Source organism: Plectrocnemia conspersa, unplaced genomic scaffold, assembly GCF_051122295.1.
Source record: "Plectrocnemia conspersa isolate PC_06_02 unplaced genomic scaffold, ASM5112229v1 ptg000002l, whole genome shotgun sequence".
Taxonomy (NCBI): domain Eukaryota; kingdom Metazoa; phylum Arthropoda; class Insecta; order Trichoptera; family Polycentropodidae; genus Plectrocnemia; species Plectrocnemia conspersa.
The window spans coordinates 7,589,899-7,614,564 of NW_028277166.1; the positions used below are offsets into that span (position 1 = coordinate 7,589,899).

General features: G+C 32.4%; 2 protein-coding genes across 3 annotated transcripts in view; one reads left to right on the forward strand and one right to left on the reverse strand.

Annotated features, from left to right (window-relative positions):
• nonC (serine/threonine-protein kinase Smg1) overlaps positions 1–13,521 on the forward strand; it is a 146,471-nt gene extending 132,950 nt beyond the window's left edge. Inside the window, exons 3-11 of the mRNA XM_088181863.1 lie at positions 6,442–7,783; positions 7,863–8,117; positions 8,191–8,363; positions 8,429–8,556; positions 9,942–10,080; positions 10,151–11,050; positions 11,112–11,227; positions 11,647–11,756; positions 11,825–13,521. Coding sequence (XP_088037989.1) covers positions 6,442–7,783; positions 7,863–8,117; positions 8,191–8,363; positions 8,429–8,556; positions 9,942–10,080; positions 10,151–11,050; positions 11,112–11,227; positions 11,647–11,756; positions 11,825–11,902 — 3,241 coding nt within the window. The 3' untranslated portion in view covers positions 11,903–13,521. The remainder of the gene's footprint in view (positions 1–6,441; positions 7,784–7,862; positions 8,118–8,190; positions 8,364–8,428; positions 8,557–9,941; positions 10,081–10,150; positions 11,051–11,111; positions 11,228–11,646; positions 11,757–11,824) is intronic.
• Positions 13,522–14,155: 634 nt separating this feature from the next.
• Tmf (TATA element modulatory factor) lies at positions 14,156–22,268 on the reverse strand. 2 transcript variants are annotated; one of them, XM_088181865.1, is made up of 11 exons: positions 22,216–22,268; positions 19,866–21,943; positions 19,589–19,806; positions 17,801–17,942; positions 17,514–17,733; positions 17,192–17,437; positions 16,934–17,126; positions 16,728–16,872; positions 16,456–16,662; positions 16,158–16,385; positions 14,156–14,593 (listed from the first exon to the last, which is right to left on the reverse strand). In XM_088181865.1, exons 2-11 carry the CDS (start codon positions 21,918–21,920, stop codon positions 14,423–14,425), a joined length of 3,825 nt encoding a protein of 1,274 aa, XP_088037991.1. In that variant the 5' UTR covers positions 21,921–21,943; positions 22,216–22,268; the 3' UTR covers positions 14,156–14,422. The 2 variants fall into 2 exon arrangements, with proteins under 2 accessions (XP_088037991.1, XP_088037990.1); XM_088181864.1 differs by having other exon boundaries at positions 22,199–22,268.
• Between the last annotated feature and the right edge of the window lie 2,398 nt (positions 22,269–24,666).

The window sequence follows — 24,666 nt, forward strand, 5'->3', positions numbered from 1 at the left end:
ATAGTATACGCGCGGACTGTGACTTATGCGAAGACTGTCATAATATTGGCGATGCTATAAATAGCCAACGCGACAAACTGTGTTGTTTGATTAGAAAACAATGTCGAAAACCCATTAACTTTTCTATTTATGTTAAATTTTCGCATGGAGAGGCTTAATGTTTAAAATGTTTGCATCCAATTTGGCTGATCTTAAATGATGACATAATTTCTGTGTGTTGTTTATTTTCTTGGTATATTGCTTTGTTTGCACGGAAACCGGATTTTGAAATTAATCACCTAATAATGCTTAAAATATAATTTTATGCAACAGTAAATCGAAAAAATAATTGGCGTTTAGATGCTCTATAATTTCAGTATTTATACCAAAGGAGCTGCGTAGTGTATGCTTATGAAATGGTAGTAAAATATTAGAGCATAAATATTTGTGGGTGTAATAGCGTATCGGTAAAGTGCCAGGTTTATTTTATTATCAAGAAAGCATAAACATTTTTTATTAGTCAGTTAGACGCCCAAAGAGCGGTTTGATAGTTTGATTAAGTCGTCTAACCGAGTTTTTATAATGGTCCAAAGGGGAATCTTGAACGTATGGGAGATAAGACAAATTGAGAGACAATCGCGTTAGTGTTAAGCTTCACATCCACTTCATCCTTTTAATGAAAATTTGAATTTGTTAGTCCGTTAGGCCGTCAATGTGTGTATAAGCTTACAAAGTTGTCTGGTTTATTCGAATATATAATTTCTTTTTAATTGCCCGTTGAAATTTCGAGTTTCGGCTGTCAATAATAATCGCAAGACAATTGTTAATAATAGGTGTTGTTACTTTACAAAAACAATATCAAATATCCTTTTTGGATTAACGCAAAAATAAAATAGGCCTAAAACATTTTGCATTCTGCCGATTCTCATGTGTAATTTCTTATTATCGTAGCGGGTTCTTAGATCACCAACGCAAAGATAAAACCGGCGGCCGGTTAGAATAATATAAAATCGCAAAATAATTGTTGGTCAGTCAAATACTTTCGATCTTCCGAGAAAGTATGCATATTTTCAAACCTTTGGAAAGGTTTCTGAGTGTCTTTTATTACTTAAGCAAAAATAAGACGAGTTCGAGTGTTAAAAATATGTAAGCATTTTTTCTTCATTTTCAGGTTCCTATTAAAAACTTCCAAGAAGTATGCATATTAGGAATGAACCCGCCTTTACTTATGCAGCGTTATAAAAAGGATAGTGGTTGTATCTAAAAGAACGATAAAAAAAATCAATAGATTTTTTTTAGGAATAAACTGTTTCTTCAGACATTGCTTCAAATCATATATTTAGCTCTCTGAAACAGTTTTTAGGTGGAAAAAAATATTTTACAAAAACTGAAATAAAAATCGACGAATTCGATTTTGCGAATATTTAATTAATGACATCAATGTCTGTTTTTTTCGATTATATAATTTCTCTTTAATTTCCCGTTGAAATTTCGAGCTTAGCTCAGAATTTATATTTTCCAATTGTTTTAACAAACATTTTAAGGCCCCTTCGGCTGTCATAATAATCGGAAAACAATTGTCAATAACAACTGTTGCTACTTTACAAAACAATATAATTTTTTTTTTGGATTATCGAAAAAAGAAAATAGCACTAAATAATTTTGCATTTTGCCAATTCCCATGCGTAATTTCTTATTATTGGAGCGCGTTTTTAGATCACCAAAGCAAAGATAAAACCGGCGGCCGGTTAGAGTAATAGAAAATCGCTAAAATATTGTTAGTCTTTCGAATACTTTCGAGAAAGTATGCATATGTTCAAACATGTGGCACGAATACCATCGATAAGGCTTTTTTTTTATCTGATGGTCTTTTATTACTTAAGCAAAAATAAGGCGAGTTCGAGTGTTAAAAATTCGTAAGCAATTTTTTTTAATTTTCAGGTCCCTATTAAAAACTTCCAAGAAGTATGCATATTAGGCGTGAACCCGCCTTTACTTATGCATAGTTATAAAAAGGGTTGTGGATGTAAACCTTTTAAAAATATTTGTACAAATTAATTTTATACAACAAAAAATGCTTCATAAAATTTCTCGAGAAATAAGAATTCTCGATTTGTAATTTTTCTTGAGAAATTCTCAAGAAGAAACTAGTCATGATACTGATGTTTTCAATAATTCGTCGAGATCACCCGCGGTCGTTACAACAATATAAACGAAGTTGCTAAAAGCTTATCAACTAATTGCTAAATTTGTGTCATTTGACCTTACTAAGAGCAAAGTTTGTAAAAGGACTGAGACTACATGAACAACGCTATGGTCGGTGCCAAATACAAAATTTTGTATTTGGCAGTAGTTGGAAACCTTTTAAAAATATTTGTACAAATTTAATTTTATATAATAAAATATGCTTCATAAAATTTCTCGAGAAATAAGAATTCCCGATTTGAGAAATTCTCGAGAATAAAATAAAAATGTAGCGAATTACCTCAAAGAAATGAAGAAACACTTTCGTTAATTAAAAAATATATTATAAAAAAAAAAAAAATTATGTTTATATTACATTTTAATTTGCTATATTAGCTAAAAAATATTAAAATAAATAAATAAAATTTATTGGTTTACTATTTACCAGTATCTCCACTCTCTCTCTCTCATTTAGAGCTTCTTGAAATATTGATTCGGAGTATTTACATTTACTGTTTGATTTCAACGCAGGTTTTTAATAATGCGTATGTCATTTTCATCAATTCATTTACCTTCAGGTGTTGAACTTTGTCAAAAGCTTTTTCTTTTTTGAAATTCATAGTTTCACTACTTACTATTGAATTACTGGGTTGTATTTTAAAACGTCCACATTATTTGCGCCGTTCACAATAGATCCCATTTATGCGTTCATTAAATTAAATTGATATTGTCCTGCGTTCCTTTTCGGCTGGTCGCTAAAACGCCGTTTCTTTACAAATGCAAGGGACAAACAAATTGTAACATGACGATTATGGGTAGTCCCTACATTTGATGAAATAATAAATATGAAATATCACAAATAGATCCACGATATAAATTTCCCTGAATCTACTTGTAGCACTGAAAGGTCCAACGCAAGAAAGATATATATGATGAGAAGAGGGGGTATTTTTCCAGACACAAATCAAAAAAAAAAGTTTAGTATCGTATTATTTTAATTAAAATTACATTACAGATATTAAAAATTAAAGGTAACCTTCGGTTTAATAAATTTAACGTCAAAGAATCGACTACATCGTTAATGAACTTTGTTACAAAAATACCATTCTCGGAAAAGTTGAACGCCTATCTGACGATTTACTACATACATACACATTTCGCCCTCGAAAAGGGTTTATTTTTAGCTAATCTCGAATTACGTCCACTTTTTTCTAGTTAATGAAATTAAAACGCTTTTTCCTCGCGCGCCATCACGATAGCAATGTTTATGTCAGATATTAATAATGGCATTACGTATGTAGCAGGGGTTTTTATTGTTTTACTTCTGCGAAGTAGTGTCCGCATTAATGTTTAATCTGAGCTGATATTGTGCTCAACCTTCGACATTTGTGCGCTCCTGTCTCGGGTCCCAACCGTGAATAATTCATCCATAGACCTCTGGAAAATTTCTGGAAAATTATAAACCTTCTATCGGCTCGTGTCGTCTTAATTAAAGTAGCTGCTGTTGGATGTTGTGTAGCGAAATGTTCGGATGCCATATTGACGTCGTTGCTTCTCTTTCGGTTTTTTTTAATATTATTTATATTCTACAAGAACGTAAAAAATTAATTAAAGGCCGTGTCGTATTTTGAAACATGGCCCATTATTAAATTTGGTACGTGTTGTGACGACTGTGTGTTTGTTGATTTTTTTTAGTTGTTTTATTGTGGCGGCTCAAAGTAAATGCTACTTTTGCACCTTCCTCTAATATTATGTAACTCGTCAAACAAACATCAATGAGAGTATTTTTAAATTTCAATGTAAAATTTATAAATTTTCCGTATTCATTTACCGTCATAATGAAAGACCCGAAGGCAATACCATGTTAACCGACATGAACGTAGTTTTGATTTATAACAATGGCCAAATTTTGTGACGAGAATAATCATTGAAATGGTAAAAAAAACATATGGATATGTTATTTAATGTATTAGGTTGTCCCATTAGTCTTTGTGGGTTTTTTCTTACATTTGCAAAAATGTATAACCTTTTATAAATAACGATAATGTATCATTGATTCTATTTAATAACAGGATATTTTTATTTTAATATTTTTAAATCAATAATGGTAGTGCTTTATGAGTTATAATGCGACAATAGCAGTTAAAAATATATGTAATGCAATGGGATGCTATTAAATTTATAAAGTGTCATATGTGGCTCTAATTATTTCATTCCGGAAATTTTTCCATTAAATATCTACGTAAGGGCTGGTTGTTAGTGAAGATATTAGGGCTGCCATCAAAGCAGCTCCGAGATTAACGATACATAAACTAGCACAAAAGCTCAATGTGTCGCCAAAATCAGTTCACAGTAAAAGTATTACAGGTTTTAATTTTAAACCTATTTAACCCGCACTTTTATCTTTGATATAAAAAGAAAAATTGTATTTTTTGTAATAGCATAAATAAAGGCATTGTGTGACGAATGAAACGCAATTCAAACCATTAAATTTGATTAAATTTATTATTGTTACATATAAAAAAATATTTATGAATATTAAGCGCAGTCACTGGGAGGCGTAAGCCCTCTGGTAATGTAGTGGCATCGATATTTCAAAGACCGTTGTGATTTTAATTTTATTTACACTAGTGGAAAATGCATTTAAACGCCCTTCTTATTTACACTAGTGAAAAATGAATTTAACTTATATAAATGAGTCAATTGTCTTGTAGCTTTACGATCATTTTACGGAAATGAAATGGAACAGTATTTGTCTTAAAAATGACAATGTCATAGAGTCTCTTATCTACACGTTAAAATGAGATTAATTATATTGCTCAGTGGTAACACACGGTTATAAAAATGCTAACCACAATGAAAAATGTTTATAGGTTCGCTTTCACGAGTCTCGTAAACATACTTCGCTTACCCTTTTGAAAGTCTGGGGTGATTTCTAATCTGGAACTTCCTGCCTATATTTAAGTTACGCTTTCGCCTACAATGACAATGACTTGATGATAAATTGTGTAGTTAATAAATAGTGACGTCTATGTCAAATTTATATATGACGGGCCATCCGATGTTACAGATGAACTCGCTAAAAAAATTGAAGAAAACAGATTTGATGATCGAATAACTTTAAGAACGACATCAACATTTATTTAAAACATTCTTTTTCGCATGTATATAAAATGAAACCAATGTTTATTTTTTAATATTTTTTCTGTACATATGTACATACATATTACATATGTATGCATATATGTTTGAAAAATGCGAGCGAAAGCTCCCTCCGAATTGTCACTTTTATTGCTCATTTATATCATCATGCGTCGTAAAAACACATCACACGCTTCGTGTCTCTGAAAAAAATATTACGTGAATCTAAAAATAGCTTTTAAAAATATAGTTTTATATTTCTGAGCGGTAATCTTGCGTGTTATGTAATATTAATCAGTGCTCCCTAGTAAGCGTGATAATACCACCCTCCTCTGATCCAATTAATTTTATTATTCTAGTTATGTTTCAGTGGCTTAATATTATGTATCAATAATTATAATAGATACTTTAAATTATGTATGTTCAAATAATATATAGCTGACTGATATGACGTTTACAAGTACAAGAATGTGATGACTCATCATTGCTGCTTGAAAATGCTTAAAAATGACTACGAGCTGAAAAGATGTGCAAATTTTATGACATCAGAGCTCACTGTACAAGAGTTTTTGCTACTTTAAAAAATATATTTGTTTTGCTTTATAATTAAAGTGTACTTATATATAATTGCCAGGTTCGGTTTTTTGGTCGCCCAATACTTGTAATATATTATAATTAGTATATCATATTTTTTTATTTTTTTAACTGCTCCAAATCAAACCCATCAAAAGTAATAAAATTGCGCAGTCGTAATGTGAATGATGGAGCATAATACGTTTTTTTTTAATAAGTACATAAAAACTGAATTTTGGCCAATAGGAGAGCGCAAAAAACAATTATCACTTCTCAGAAGTCAAAAATCCACGTCAAAAGCAATAAAATCGTGCTGTCGCCATCGCAGTGGGAACGGTCTAGTTATCATTACCGAAACTCATTTACTATTAGTGATTATGTAGTGTAGAACAGAAAACTTTTGGACGCCAATGGGTAGTGTTTAAAACATAAATTATTAAACATTGAGTAAAATTAATCGTTGGTCATTAACAAAAAAAAATACACCAAGAATTTATAAATATTTTTTTGTAAAAAAGTACCTGTCTTATAATGTATATTAATCTTTATTTTTATTTATTACAGAAACGAAATTCAAAAACACCTGCCGCTTCTGCGCCAATGTATCTTGATATGGACTGAACAGAAAGAAACTTTATTAGTCACTGAAAGTCAACTTAAAGAGTACTATTTACAACTGGCTCTGATCAAAGAACTCGAAGTTATTAAAACGAGTCCAAAGCTGTCTGAACATCCCTTCTACTTGACTGCCCAGCGTTATTCTTCTTATAAGCAAACGAAAGATGCTTTAGATGATTCTGAAAAGAGCCTTTTAGAGCTACACGGTGACTGTGCTTCAAAAATAGAAAGTTTCATCCGAGCTCTCGAAACGATAAAAGGACCACAACTATCGCAATGGATTCAAGAGTTGAAATTCCCCATCGATCACGTCAATCATAAAGTGTTCACTCTGATACATGACTTCTTGATGAACGCCGGTAAGAGCTCAATGATCACTCAATGCGATCAATCAGAGACTGAATTAGGACAGTCGGCTAGACAGCAAACCCTCTTGATTAAAAACTGCTTGGATCTATTAACGCAGTTTGCGGCCATGGCTCAATATTTTCCAAGAGATTTCATCGAGAAGCACCGCATTGTAATGCATCGTAGATGGACAGCTGCTCTATTGAAAACGGATTTGCCGGAAGAATGCAGCGAAGTGCTTGCGCAGATACACAACTTCAGGTCTCAAGATGCCACCAATAACCCATCATTGCAACAGGTCATGGGTTTCTCTTATCAGCTTCAAAACATTAATAACGACGCTAATATTAAATTGAACAAAATTTACGAACGCTTGAAAGCTGAAGGCGGAACTGAAGCTTTACTCAGGAGCGAAAAGTTCTTAGTTGAACCTACAGCGGCAATCACAAACTTTATATCGCAAGGTACAGGGCCGGAGAAGGCAATGGAGTGCGTCATAATAAACACTTTGTGCAATCTCAATCGCAGATTCTTAATGCTAGAATCTAGTGCTCAAAGTGCGGGAGATCGCCTCGTCGATTTGACGTCAAGGGAGGGAGATTGGTTTTTGGATGACATGAACGTGATATCGTCTCTTGTAGCTTCTCTCACAACATTTATGCCAATTAAGAATGATATTTCAAAAGATGATAGTATTCTAAAAGCGTTTGACTGTCTCAAGACGGCTAATTCGATCTTCAATGATTTGAGAGACTTGAGCATTAATTTCCAAACGATCATTTTGCCTGAAGCGATTCAAAAGATACAATCAGAGGAACCGAGCGTAATCATGATGATCAACGAGTTGAACTCGCTCATTATTAACACTGACTGTTCATCACTGAGCGATTTGATTGCACAATTGGAAGTGCATCTCAGATTGTTCATCATGGAAATGGAGGTAACTATTATATATTTTTAATACATTGAAGCTCTGTTTCATTGTTCAGCATAGTTTGATTAATATGCATATTTTTCAGTCGCCATCAACAAGAGTACCACTCATCACGAGCGACCTTAAGATGAGATACAAAAAGTTTGTAGACGGATTCGTTGATAATTCAATCGCCGGTCAAACTGTTCCGACACCAGGTCGCATGCTTCTAATGGGATCTGACGGATTGTTCACACAACTCGGAGCACACGGCACTGCCATTCTAGATATGCTGTCTAATTTAAACATCCCTCACATATGGAAAAAAGTGGATCAAATGATGGAAGCCAGCGATTTATCCGTAAGATTTCCATTACATACATACATAAATATATACAATTAATCAATTCAATTAACAATAATGACTATTTTAGGCAACGTTGCATAATAAACAATTACGTGCAATATTAGACGATATATTTTTGATAAAACGCATACAAGCTATTGCTGAATTCTTCAATTTGTGCGTTCAAATGTCTTGCGCGTTCAAAGGCGTCGGACCTATCGCTGTTTTTGATGATGAAAGTCTGTGTAAACCTATCAAAAGGTATTGTTTTGAATCAATCTGGTCAGTGAGTCTATTTGGGATGGATACAATTATTTTTTTCATAGATTCATGGCCGATTACATAATGAAACACTTTTTGGGCGTTCAATCGCAATGTCTCGGCATCACAATTTGCTATTTACTGCAAAGATTTGGACTCAATGTCAATAAGGAAATTGAACAGAGGCACATAGGTATGTATTATATATTTTAAGACGGTTCATAAGTATCTTTACCGTTTAAAAATGGAACACTACAATAATTTTAATAACTTAAATTAAAAATAGTAAAAATCTGTAATGATCTAGTTTAACAGGTACATAGCCAAACAATGACAATGCATAACAAGATTTTTACCACAAATATGAGATTTATATGTAAAATAAAATAATCAGCAATCATTTTTATGATTAGTTATCATACCAAAAGATATATACTGTCTTGTCTGTAAAAATTAAGTTACCTAAATCATAAGTAACGTAAAGAAATATAGTAAAAAAAACTGGTTATAGATCTTAGAATCATTATACATTTTAAAACAATTTTTATTCATAAAATTGGATGTAAAAAATATATTTTAAATAAAAAATGTTCTGACGATAATACTTGTAATAAGTAACGTAGATAAATATATTAAAAAGCTGTTCGGTGACGGTTGATCCTCCAAAGTTTCTTCAACTGTTTATATTCATAAATACCAGCATCCGTAAAGGTTATAAATATATAATATTATATTTAAATAGGGTGGGAGCAAATTTATAAAAATAAAATGACATTCGCTTGATGAGTATTGTCCAAGGTCGCATTGCATTACAAGGGGAATCTTGTGGATCTGGTGATTTATTATATCCATGACCGTTTCTCTCAATGACAGAGAATATTTATAGTAAGAACATTTGCGTGTTATTTTTTCTGGTCATAACGAGGGCTTTTGTGTGGTCCATCCTTTACGCTATTGTCTTGTTTCCTTGTTAATAATGGTAATATATTTTTTCTTGCAATAGACACTAAATGACTTGTGCTATATGTAAAATGGTTCGCTAATTCCAAATCTGCTATTTATAATTTTTTTCTTATTTTTATTACAGCTCGGCATTTATTCAAATTATTTTCGCTGAGGAATGCACACTTTTTAAGCGGAGCTTCGTTATTTTCTGTCATTTGCCATAGTGTGTAAGCTATAAAATAACCATTAGTCTCTTAAGTAGCTCCATTGAGTACCGGCTAAATCGGTGACTAATACCTGAAAAACTTGCGTTTTACGTAGACAAAATGAGATCTAAAGTACTACCATTTATTAACAAAAAAATGCCTGTAATATTTCAGTACTACAATACAATACATAGAAAATAGTTTAAATTATCAATATTGAAATACCAGTATTGCCATATTTAGTCAATACATTTAAATGCATCTTTGTGGTAAAAAAAGTACAAAATTCGTTCACATGAGCACATTTGCTCAACTTCAAAAAACCTATATAATAAGAGTAATTGATTATTTTCAACGGTAAAGTGATTTATGCATATAACTGTATAGCATATCATATCGACACTTAATTTTAAATTAATATTCACAGGTGTGTCTTGGAAGGTTCCACTGAGCGATCTCTGTGAATCGTGCATTAGTACTTCAATCAAAAATGGTGTTTTTAGTCAATCGTTATTAAAACAAGCTAATGCTTTATGTGCAAGTTATGAATCTGCATTCAGACGAAGGTATTTTGGTTATCATTTGTATCAATTATTTCTACAATATTTGTATATTATTTAATTTTAAAATTCACAGAGAGACCATACTGATATTAGACAAAGGAGCTCAGCTCCAGTCGATATGCATAAGCAGACTGAGACTACAAATAGCGGCTCACAGTTGGTTACGCGGCGAAGGAAGAGGAATGAGCGGTGGACCGACTCCCGGTTTAGATCTCCGCAGAGCTGCGCTTCAATTATCGGCGCAAAAACCGCAATTGGCAGCGGCTTTAGAGAAACACCGCCATTTAGTCACAAGCGCTGAACAGAGACTGAAGTGGGCAGCCGGTGCCAATCCGGCGCTGAGCGAAGTTATGGCGGCGTTCGAGTGTGCAGTTAACATCAGAGAAGATCGCTTGAACGTCGAGCACGCCTTGGCTGCTGCCATAGGAAACACTTGCTTGGCTTTGGGCGGAATAAATCTAGGAAACGGAAGTCGCGACTTGCCGGCGATGGTGAACCGAAGAAGAGCGGCTCTCACGTTAATGGCGAGATCACCGCACACGCCGACTCGTCTACACGAATCTATACTAGAATTGCTACCGCCCGAGGGGAATATTGACGCACAATGGATCAGCAACGCGCACACTCTGATCCATGATAAAATAATGAAAACAGTCGAAAAGAGTATTGCGGATATTAAAATCCAAGTAGCGGCCAGCGAAGAAAGCTTAAAAGTCGCCGTTAACAAATTGAACTCGTTGAAGATGAGTCACGAGCTTTTGATCTTCGACGCTAAGAGCCTTTTGAAAGTGATCTCTAAGACTCAAGAGAGTATAAGCGTCAAAGCGAATGAATATTTGACAAAGCATAAGGCGTTTGTCGGCGACTTAACGGGACTGATCGAAGCGATGAATACGACCGAAAAGAACATATCTGATGATTTGATCGATAAGTTGGAATTAGAGATGGGAGTTATATACGATGAGCTCTTAAGGTAATTCAAGAATTTTGATCTATTATCTATATGGTTTTTGTAAAAAAAAATTTTTTTACAGTTTTGAAACAGTCGCACCGGAGGAAGAGAATGGATATGGTAAACGTCGCGGGACCTTAGTGAGACAAATGGCTGGTATTTGGAACAGTCCAGCTAAGCAGATAGTTCCACCGAAAGGTATATTAACATTTATTTAAAAGCTTTATCTGTAAACTGTCTTCCACTTCAGCTGCATCTATCGATTAAATAAAACTACAGTAACTTTTCTTTTTTTTCTCGTGGAAATGTATCCAAAGAACTGGACTGTCATTTTCATTATTTGTAAAAACAAATTTCAGAGATATTGCAAGTGCAGCTCTTATTTTAAGTTACTGCTGTACTTTCGCTTTGCATCTGATTTGTACTGTCACTCGTCGTCCACTTTTCTTTTGCCAATTTACACGTGCTATGAATTTTCATCATGTCTCGCCCTCGTAAGCCAGTCCCAAATTAAAAAAAAACATTGATGTAGATGATTAGTGCACAATACATTTCTTAATGAGTTGTCGTATGTTAAAGAGCTCTTTTCATATTCTAATACATATTTATGATTTTAGGACGTAACCAACAAGCTAATGCGTATGCCGTATCTGTATGGAAAAGAGTGCGTCTGAAATTAGAAGGCCGAGATCCAGATCCCGCTCGTAGGCACTCTAATCAGGAACAGGTATCTAGTATTTATATACTTATTGTACATATTAAACCGTGTTTCATGAACTTTGATGATATTTCTAGATTGATTATATAATAAAAGAGGCTATGTCATTGGATAATCTGTGCTTGCTATACGAAGGCTGGACCCCATGGGTGTGAGAGAAAATGCTGAAGCGGCGTTCGAGCGCCTGGCGAAGCGAAGACACTCTTACACTACAGTGAGAAGCTCTTGGGGCAAGACGTAACTACAGTGCGGCGATGTACCGCGGCCGGGTAACCTTAAAAAAGTGCCCGCCCCCGTACAAATATCGGGCGCTGATATAATCGTTTATTGCCTAGCCAAACAAAAAAATAAACTCGCGAACATCAGGGCGGCATGCCATCGTTCGCGACAACACGTGAAATAAATTTGCTTTTCGAGATCTAAAAACCATATATACACACATACATATAAAAAAAGAAACGGTTGCATTTCGAAATGTATACATACACAAACGCACGTGCGGTGTGGTGTAATCAATGGGGGGTTATAGTAAATAATGTAAAATTTGGAGAAAATGTGGAATTTATTTTATTTTCTTTTTCGTTAAAAACCTGATATTTTTTTATCTGGCATTTTTTGGTTTTGTTTATTTTATTTCTTACACTTTTTATGTAACAATAAGCGTACGAGGGAATAGAACGAAGTGTAATGGTTTTCCATTGCCTCTTTCTTGAGATAATAATATATGGATTATTTTATCAACTAAATGTTTGCATTGATGCAAATTTTGCTGATAATAGTTTATAATACAATTTAATGAAACATTGATGTTAGACACTAAAACAATATATATTCGAATAATAATAATAAAAAATCTGTTATTCTTATTGATGTGTATTAGTTATTTCTTATTTAAAATCAAATACATTGTTTTTAATTCTTATTTCAAGAAATACTCTATGATAATAAAATATTGTTTCACATATATGATATATTTTAATTGAACATAAAATTGTTCAAAAAAAAAACAATATATTTTTTGATTAGAATTTAAAATATAGACTTAATTGTTGAAAACCTGCTTTATTCAAATCTAATGATTTTAAAAATCAATTTTAAAAAATAAATTAAAAGTTTTAAAATACAATACCAAATATTTACTTTATCGTTTTACATATTATCTAATTATTGGCTTTCTCTTATTTTATTATGCAACATGGGATAATATATCGATTTAATTATTGCACAAACTTGATTATTAATAACTACAAGGTGCATATATGCCATAAATTTATCTTTGGACTTTAAAAACGGTAATATGATCATATATCGCTATAACATAATTAGATGTAATCATTTTATTGTTTAATTAGTTTTATAACAAACTGTAAAGGCAGCTATGTATGTTTTCCTTTTATAAATGCAATTTTTTTTTATTTAAAAGAAATGAAAAATACCATGTAAATCATATTTTATTGATCCACACATAATTAGATTTTAAAAGTGATATGATTTAAATTATATATAACATACTGTTATTCAAATTATTTTTTATAAATCTCTGTGTTTCAGCCTCAATGTGCACAACCATAAATTTATCCATGCCAAAATTTAATAGATAGGTGTAATTTGGTTTTAAAAATATGTATGTATAGTCTTAAGATTAGATAGGCATAATTATTATAAATTAGCTCTTTAGTTTTTTTTAATGTTAGCTTTAAATGAAAGTAAAAATGTTTTTCCGGATTACTTTATTATGTAGTTACTGAAGAATAAATAATCAATTCAAATAAAATGTTTATTATTTAGTAATTGGGGAAACGAAGAATAAATAAAAAACAATAATGTGATTCGACAAAATCATATTTTGTGATACATATATTATTATTATAATATACACATAGCACTGTTAAAATAAACAATTTTTAATTTAGAAAATATTTATAATATCAACAAAACAAATAATAATAATTTTCAATTATATGTAACAAATATATATGTATGTATATATATACAAATAATCAATACCATTCAAATAATTCCCTTGAAATACTGTGATATTTTTTTAAATTTTATTATTAAAGCAACAATACACCGATATGCTATAAAAATTAAAGTAAATCTACGTTTATTTAAAAGGCAATGTCCATTACAATAAAACTCGAAAATAGCCAATGTGATTTTAATCCATAGTTTTAGACTTTTTATAAAAGTTTCAAGCTACATTGAGAAGTTGAAAAATGCAATTCAATAATAATAAAATAAATAAATAAAGCAATACTTTCCTAAAACTTTCACCGAACCCAATAGTTCTTATATTATGATATTATATCAGGCAGAAATGTGTATTATTCTATTACCGTCAAACTTTGGTATAAATCAAGATCTATGAACCAACATTAGGCATTAAGATTTTCAAAAAGATGTACTTTTAAGCTTTCATTTACTTATATATTAGCATTGATAAAATTATTAATATTTATATAATCACAATATCTTTTTTTATACGGTATAAAATGTTTAAAATCTGCAATATATACACGTAAATGCTTTTTGCAATATATTTTTAACGTAAGTTCATTAATAAATATAAACTTTTTGACCAAGTGTTGCCAATAATAGAATTTAATGAAACGCTACGAAAGGCATATTCTAAAACGATCATTTGTGATTTGTTAGGAAATGCAAGCTCAAGATCACTTTTGCTGATTATTCTTCTCTTTTGCTAGCCGCTTCAACATTAAGATCTCGTCCAGCTGCATTTTGTACATGTCTTTGACGTCTTGCAAATCTAATCGCAACTCTTGAAGCTGTTCTTCTTTCTCGCCGTACATTTGAAGCAGAGCGTCGTATTGATGTTGTAAACTCTATAAATAAAAATTTATTATAATATCTACTGTTGTATTTTATAAACCGACTGTCACAACGTAAAATATAATTTTTTTAGTTATCAATCATATAGAAATCTCTACATAGCGCTTACAAGTAAGAGCGACTTTTGTCGTGCGCTGGCGATCTTTCGCACAAATATTGTTTCGCTAAAATATTTTTAGCGCCTTCAATTTATTATTTTTTATTTGTATTCACCATTTAATGCAAAATACGTAATCTGCTCTAAAAATCTATTTTATAAAATCAAGAATATATATGGGCTGGAGCGCGCTCCTGTACATTTTATAAATCTCCAAATTTTTAAAACGTACCGGAAATTTCACAACAAAAGCAAAACTGAAAAAAAATTGTTCCTATCTGCGCATGTATAATACAAAAGAATCAAAGTAACAATAGGCAGTCCAATTCTATAGGTTGTTTGTACAAAGTCATAAATATACAACACAGAGTCTTTCTTCTGTGACATACAAACACTTTTGCAGCCGATTGCCTTTTCTTTTGAATTTCGACTGAATGTATTGACCGTTTTCAAGGGAGTGCAACCTCGGTTGACATAAGATCGCGAACTTCGATAAAATATAAATAACATCCGTCAAATAAATTAAATTAATTTATTAAATTTTATTTGTGAAAACAAATGCAAATTATCAGTGATTCCTTGATAACACTGTCTGTAGCAATCATGAAACGGGATAATAAAAATACACATATCAATAAAATTCTATAATACATTACTGAAATGTTGAAATAAGTTTTTTTATTCTCACAAAAACATTAAAAAAAATTTTAATATTTTGAAATATCAATATTGGCTATTTTTAAAAATGGAGGTGTAAGTTCAGCGCTCCAGCACTTATTTTTTTATCATTACACCAATGAATACCACATTAATATGATCTTTAATAGTGCAACAATGAATGCTACTTCTCAAAAGAGATACCGCTGTGGAGCGGAATGGCACAGGATGCACGGATGTATAGGGTTTTGTTGTGTTTTTGTGTGCCAGCAAGTGATCCGTTTATAAAAAAATGTGACGTTCATAAATTTATTTTTATTAAATATATTTATAGTAACAGATGGCATTAATAATATTTAAATTTTGTCGTAAGGGATATTTCGAAGCTCGCTGTTTACGCAAAGACCACAAAAAAAATCAATAAATATAATATAAATAAATTATAGTTTAATAATAAATATAATACAACTAAATTTAAAAAATTCAATAAATTGAAATCTGTATCAATTTTTATGGCTTTACAAAAATAATTATCACTAGAGATGTAACCCAGAACTATTACCAACTGGACGCAAAAATGATATGAAAATAAACATTTGCAGCAAATGAAAGATCTCAATAATAATCTGAAATCTGTAATCAAATCAAAACGATGTCTATATATTTGAAGATTTTTTTATAGTATCGAAACCATGGAGAGTAAGTATAAAAATGACGCCCATTTAATAATAATAAAAACACTTATTTTATGCCAACCTGTATTTATTGTCTACCTTTAATGATTATATTATACACTAACTAACCTGCATTGTGTCGAGTTCGGCAGCGTGTAGAGCTAATTCTCTCGCCAAAGCAGTCCTCTGTGCATGAGATCGCTTACCGGCTTTCCTAGCAGCTCTCAATTCTCCTTCTCGTCTTTGCAAAGCCGCTTGCAGCCTCTCTAAGGTACACAAACCTCCATCTCCACCAGGCATGATACTCTCATTAATATTTCCACTGACACTACCAATCACACAGGAGTCACCATCGTCCTATTTAACATAGATACACACTTAAATATCAAATTTATAAACAAAATATAAATAAAATCTGAATAATTACCGCTGGCCATACTCCACTTCCTAATGATTCGGAAGCGAGTGAATCTCGACCGGTGCTTCCGTGAGGAGATGAGTTTCCGCCACGATCAGCGCTGTTATTAATAGGATTCGGAGCTCCGATCATCTCACCAGTTCCTACCAATCGAGCAAGTAATAGAGAAGACCCTGACGCCGGATCCATTGACGATGACGTCTCTTTCAATTGCTCCTAAATTATATATAATAAAAATTATACAATATATTCATTGAGTACGTATTATATTAATCTATTACCTGTAAGATAACACTCCGCCTCTTCTCCGCTTCGTGTGCAGTTTTTTCTAAGCTAAACTGTTGTTCCAAATCTTTTAAGTTTTTACTCAATTCCTCTATTGATTTATTAGAACTATCTTTGAATGATTCAAACTCTTGCTTCAATCTAAAATTAAATATAATAATATATAGGAATCAGTAAAAAAAGTAAGAAGATTTAAACTTACCGATTACTACTCTCTAGTGTTATATTTAATTGTGACATGTGTTCCTCGCATGCAAGCGTACAATTATCCAACTTTTGTGTGGCATGCGATAGACTAATTTCGGTGCTCGCTAATTTAGAACGAAGACTTTGACACTCGTCTTTGAACAATTGATTAGCTTCCGTCGCTTTTGTCAATTTTGTTTGAGCTTCGGCTGAAACATAACATTCTTATTACATCACATCTAATTATAATAAAAACAAATAAAAAAATACATACTGGCTAATTGTTGCAATCTTCTTTCTGTAGTTTGAAATCGTCTATCTCTTTCCAGCGAGCTTTCTTGCAAAGCGGCCAATTGCGCCAATAGAGCACCGCCGTCAGAAGACATTCCGTCGCAAGAGCTTGCCATTTCGATCTCATTTTTACTGATCTGAAGCGCCGATTCTGCGTCTTCGGCACGAGCCAATTGTCGAGCGACTTCGCTGCGTAAAGAACTCTCCTTCCCCATCCAACGTTGTTCCTCTAAATTTTTTTAATGTATGATGATACATTAAAAAAATAGAACTCATTTAACCCAAAACAAAAACAAAATAAAAACCTTGTCTAAGCAGAGTGCGCAATTCGTCGACCCTATGCGACAACTGTTCGTTCTCAGACTCTAGAACGGCCTTTTCCTTCGTAATTGCGGTTAAAACTTCTTGATTCTTTTCTCTATCTCCACAGTTCCTCTGTAGTTCTGTCACTTCTTTTTTAGCAGCGTCAAACGATTTTTTAATTGTGTCGAACTTTTGAGTAGTATCATCTAATTGACTCTTTGCCTATAAGTGATAAATATACAGTCAATGAATTCAAAAACATCAATATAGTATTAAATTATTCACTAACCTCAGAGATTTCATTCTCCAATTTCTTATTGGAAGTAGTCAATTTATATACGGTTTCTATGTGAGTGCTCTCTGCTGTTTCTTTTGCAGTTAGAGACCTCTTCAAACGATCTAATTCTTGGGCTTGTTCTGCTATTTTATCCCTAAATATACAAATAATAAAACTTAATACTAATAATTTTTTAGTCTTATAAATACCGATTTTTATTAAATCTTCCGTTGTAACCTGACAGGCGTAAGCCCAATGCATTACAACGGGAAAATCTGTACCAACCGAGTAAGTCAATCAGACATAATGAATACATGCAAGTAAGTATTAACCACCAGACTGAAAGTCTGGGAATCGGTGACCGATTTGCTTTACTTGGGTTTATTTGGGTTTCTTTACAACTTTTTATAATTTACTATTTTTATACTCTATATATATTTTTATTTTTGGAAACTTCTTATTTTTAAAAACCTAGTCGCTATATACCGTATCTCTACTGACACACGTCAAATTTGGTTTGGTAAATACAGGCGGCCCTCGACTTTCGAACGTTCGACTTTCGCACAATTCGCTATTTCGCACATTTAAAAAAAATCAATTTTTTAAAATTTAATTTTTTTTAAAAAAAAAACGTTCTGATAGCGGTGAATCTTTTGCTTCAATTGGACGTTCGTATGATACAAACAGGTCTACGATATGTTCAATTTTGCAAAATAAAAATATAATTAAAGAATACGTTCAAAATTGTGGAAAATAAAGATATATTTCCACAATCTTTAATGATATGTTTCCAAAAAAACACAGCAAAAAAAAAACATGGATGAAATGGAAAATCTTTGTCATCGTAGGTCGATGACCAACATCAAAAAGATGTCCCTCTGAGTATTTCAATTATTCAAGCAAAAGCTCTTAGTTTGCACAAAGATTGGAAGGATAGATTAAAAAAAGATTTTAACACGATTTTTCAAGCAAGTAACGGTTGGTTTTACAATTTTAAAATGAGGTATTCTTTTCATAATATTAAATTTACTGGAGAATCGACTGATGCGGATAAAGATGCTGCAAAAGAATTTATTTCCTAATTATCCAAGATTATTGAAGATGTAGAATATTCCTCTAGCCAAATATTTAATGTAGATGAGACAGACTTATTTTGGAAAACTATTTAACAATGAAAAATATAAATGAAGCCTACACGCACCTTGACAAATTTTTAAATATTATGGAAGATTGTGATCCCAATGGAGAGCGCATATTTCAAGTGCGTGGGGCAATCAATAAAATCATAGCATGTTATAAAATACTATATGAAGAAAAGAAAAAGAATAATGGAAAACAGTTAACTCTTGATAACTTTTCAAAGGGAACACCCGCAAAACCATCTTAAACGTGTCTCTTAAACGTCTCTTAAACATCTTATATTTACTTAATAAATAAATATTTTAAAATACATACAATTTCAATTTTTTTTACTTCCCTCGACTTTCGTACATTCAACATTCGCACACATTTTCAGGAACCAATTATGTGCGAAAGTCGAGGGCCGCCTGTAATTAATTTAAATTTGGTAAGTAATTTGATATTATTAAGTTTGCAATAATATAATCATAGTGTAACAATTTGTGTGAAGCAACGAAGAAAAAATATCATTGGTATGAAGATTTATTGTTTCAAACCAAAAACCGATTGCTTGTTTGTTAATGTAACCCACAACTAATTATTTAACTGATTTTATTACGTTTTAAAAAATGAGATAAGAATCAATGTATTTATATTAAATCTAAATCAAAATAAATATACCTCAGCGTTTTAATAACTTGTTCGTTTTCCTTCTCTTTAGATCTCAGTCTTTTAATAATGGTCGAGTGATGCAGTTGCAACTTTGATAATTTTTCACCTTCCTCCCTCAGTTCTTTAATTATCTCGTCTTTTTCTCCGATAACTGTTTCCAAATTACTACTAGATATCCTCATTGCAGCCTCTTGTTTATAAGTCTCAGTTTGCTTTCTCAAAACATCCTAACGAACACATTAACATTAATTTATAAATCAAATAGAAAATCATTATGCAAAATTACCTTGTCTCGTATAGCCTGTTGAAATTTTTTTTCTAAAGCCGAAAGCCTTTGCGTATATTCTTCAGTGATAATATTAACATCCGAAATGTCTTGTTTATTGAAATTTTCAAGCTGTTGCTTCAACTCGGTGTTCGATTCGTTCAATTCAATATTATTTCTACTGATTTCGATCAATTTAGATTCTCTACTTTCTAAAATCTCGGTCATTTCGGCCAATCTTTTCATCAGTCTGTCCACTTCTGAACAATGACTATCGTCGCTTGCGTTGCTTTGAACCGAAGCGCCGGATAATTCTCTAGTGTGACCTCTTATCTTAGACGCTAAAGCTTTTCCGAGCACCAGATCGACGACGTGTCCGGTCTGATGTTTAGCAAACTTACTCGGAACTTTAGCGGGACTCTGCCTGCAATACACGCCATATTCTCCGTTCGGACTCGGTATTATTTCGATGTCCGACGAAGTCGTCGTTTCTAAATCGTCGCCGGAAGTGTGTCCGGACGTTTGTTCCGAACCTATTTTGACCATATCGATGCTTCTACCGTCCGAGCTGACCGGAGACGTCGGTTCTCTGTGCCGGAACGTTTCGTTCGACTCCCCTAAATGTTCAATACTAGACGCTTTATCGACTTCTTCGTAACTTTGACTAGAGCAAGAATGATCAGTCTCTTTCCACGCCGCGTGTGCTTCGGGTTCGTCGTTAATCTTGCAATAAGACGACGAATCGCTTATTTTATCGCTCAGTTTATCTATGATGGCGTCTTCCAGCATTCCTTTCACACTAAAACTAGAGGCAAGCTTATCGGTTATCACAGTCTTTTTAATAACGTCTTCAGTGCTCGAATCTAACAAATCGGTTTCCGCGTTTACTGTGCGATCTGACCACGAGCCTTCGTTTGAAGAATTGTAACTATCGGTCAGTAAACTCGACGGTTGGATGATATTATCACAGTTGTTCATTTGAAAAAACTCTTTCATTATCGGCGAGAATTGTAGTACCGTCCTTCCGGGCGCTCTCGTAATAGGAACGTCTTCGCTACTATGGAGGATATTACTGGATCCGTCAGATCCGAAACTATCGATCATATCGCTACAAAACTGAGGCTTTCTTACTATCATGTCGGCTTTGAGTATGTTAGACGAATCTAATATAGTCGGAGCTGTAAATTCCGATACCGAATTATAAGAAATAGTATCATCAGCGGCCGATACTTCTTCGTCATCGTTATTAGCGTTAACGTCGCTGATGATTTTGATATCGTCTTCCGTATTTTGCGTGCTAGAATTGTCTTTATCGATCGGAGACGTCAGAGGCGATCCAAACTCATCGTCAGATCCAGAATGACTAAAACCCAACAACTCGATAGAACTCTGACTCACCAAACTGTCAGGAATCACCTCGACGGAGCTCGATGCTAATTTTAAACTGTTACTTGATACGGAATTATTCAAAGATGTGACATCAGAATCGGGCGTAGTCTTCAAACTATGAGTGCCTAAGACTTCGATAGATTCAGAACTATTCTTACTATCGGTCGATATCATCGATAGTCGATTTATTGAATTGTGCTTATCTAAAGATCTTCGCATAACGACCGGCTGTCCTTCTACGTTATTTTTCAATATATTCTCATTATCTCTTAGCAGTTCAGTTTGATTTACATCATCCGATACAGTTTCTTTAGATTCATTACTCATCTGTGGGTCGGAAAGATTGACTCCTAATTCATTTTGCTCGGATTCGAAAAACGATCCGGCAAATGAACCCCATAGACTATGCGACATTGCTTTAGATGGACTCTGAGTTATCACCGGTTGATCTTTAGTGGAGATCATATTTAAACTGTTAGATGTTGTCAATCCCCACGATGAGAAAAAGTCTGATGAATCTTTTTGAACTGGCGTTGAAGATTCCGTATGACTCTTGGGTTTCTTAGTAGCGGTGAGCTGTCCATTTTCATCTTGTTGAATATCCAGCGCTTTATCGATCGTCTTCTGAGCTTCCTTCAGAGCCGATTTAGCTAGACTCGTGAAACCAGATGTATCAAACCAACTCATGGCGAATAGCTCTCATTTGAAACCTGTGTAAAATAAATTATTGTAAATAGATCTAATCAATAATACACAAAAATTACAAATTTTGTTATTTTATTACGACTACACTGCGCAATAGAGTAAGTATGAGCTAAATTATTGCAATTTCATGAGCAATAATATATTTTATTTATAAATTGCGTTGTTATTGAAATTCAATATTAAATTATATAGGAAGTGTTTTATGCGTTAATTAAAAGTTGTTAAATGACATTTTGAATAGTTTCAATGCGAAATATTACATTTATTCGATATTTACTGAGAATTTTGACAGCCGAACTGACAACACAACAAGTGACATTAGCTGACTACACCGACAGGGGTACCAACCAAATGCTCATGGCCGAGAATGTTGCTGTTTAGAAAATAAAAAAAAATACTTTGCATAAAAGTATTTTTATAATCAAATTCAAAACTTTTTTTTTTAATAAAATAATAATTTTAATATTTTAAACCTATTTAAAAAATGCAAGCAATTTTAACCCTTCATTTCATGATTTTTTTTATCGTCGTAAAAAATATTAAAGGTTAAATAATAAAAAAAATATATATCGAAAATCAAATTTGAACTTTTTAACAACAAAACAGTTATAAAAATAATGAATTTATAGAGCCATATATAAAAATCATTACAGTTTGGAATTTGTTTAAAATTTTCAACTCCATAAAACGAAGGGTTGATTAAATAAATTAATTGTTTTCCTGTTTAGGGTTACAAATAATAAATTGTAAATTCCAATATTAAGATGGTTCCAAAAATAACATTCTTTAATTTGTACATTACTCTAATTAATATATTTTTAATTATTTTAAGATTAGCTTTAATCTTTTCTTTTCTGTGATGTGTAACTAGTACACATAAAATAATTCAAATATTATATTATAAAAGTAAAAAATTTTGCCGTGCTAATATTACGAATTGAATAAAATAATAATAAGCATTCATCGGCGCAGCAGAAATATTAGTCGAATATCAGGGATAAATTTATCAATTCTAAGATACATATTTGCAAACAGGTACAACAGCTCCACGCACATACGCTTTGGATTTCACTTCCGCTCTATAAGCATCAAAAAAGAGCACTTAGTCATGTTGTGCACTTTAACACTACTGGTAACATTTTTGTGCAGAAGTACTAAAGTGAATTATCATTTCTCGGCTATAATTAAATAATAAGTATTGGGTATGTTTGATTTTTTATTTTACTGTGATTTTTAAGTTTTGTTTATATTTTCACAGAAAACACAAATTTAAGAAAATATTATAGTTCAATAAATTCAAGCGATTTACAGCCTTAAATTATACTAAATAACCATATTATTAGGATTAAAGGCTTAAGGCACATTCAAGTGCCCAATGAGTACTGGCGAAGTATGAAAGAAGATAAATATGCCAGTGATATCGAGTGAAATGAACGATGACATCACGGACACGAGATTTTGTTGAATATTTGGATAAAATGGACTTTGAACCGGCTAATTGCATGAAGACGCAGGGACGTTATTTAAGGAAGGGGGCAGGTAGGAACATTGAATTTGGCCAGAAAAATACACGTTATTTAATGAAAAACTATAAATCCTAATGAAATCGAAATATTAAAAAACCAACAACTGACTGGACAATTTTTGCTCTACCCCCCCCCCCCCTAAAAAGCTAAAATTACGTTCCTGATAGTAAAACTTCTCCAAAAAACGAATCTATTTCGAAATTATATCATTTCAGTGAAATTATATTGTAATACATTTTCATCAGTAGATATATATGTTTACTAGTGAAAATAATATTTATCTGGCAGATGCTAGTAAAACTATATGATCTCAACTTTTCCATACGTAGTAATACACACATTTACATACCTAATTCATACATTTACTAATGATAGTGGTGAATGTTTATGTTCCAGTGAAGTTATATTTTCACTAGTGAAGTCCAAATATATTTACCCCAGTAGATATATACTTCTACTGGTGAAAATATTATTTAACTGATAAAGTTAAATGCTGTTCTAAAATGTCCATGAAACTCAATTTGACAGTTGTAAAACGTTCATTTATTGTTCAAACCCAAACCTAACCTACACGAATTAATCAAACCCAAAATAACCTAATAAAAGGTATAAAAATAATTATCGTTGTAGAACTTTTATTGGGTCAAGTCCAAAATACAAACTAAGCCAACTCACCTCTCAGTAGAAAAGTAGCGGAAGAAGAAGTACAGATATTACTATGGACCTCCGGCATGAGAGTATATTCAAACCGAAAATATATTCAAATCGAATTTTGGCCAAATGAAGGGCGCAAATACAAGAAGTCAAAAATCCACGTTAAAAACAATAAAATCGTGTCAACGCCGTTGCAGCGGAAACGCTCGGTAACGATCGTTCCCACTGCGGCGGCGACTGCATGATTTTATTGCTTTTTACGTAACGAAAACTCGTTATTTGTTTATTAATTTATTTATCTAATATAGCAAATTGTTTAAACACTTAACAAATGATAATCAAAACATACATATACAATATAATATAAACAAAAACAGAACATAAAAAAGGGTACTTGTTAAAAATGATTTATTTGGCACATGTTCACTAAAAATATTTATTTGGCTAAGATGCTTGAACCAACCTGAGTTAGAAACTCCCGTCCGGTATTATACCGTTGGCTTTTGTAATGTTAAAGCGTGGAGGTGAGCTTATTTGTTGTCAAAAAA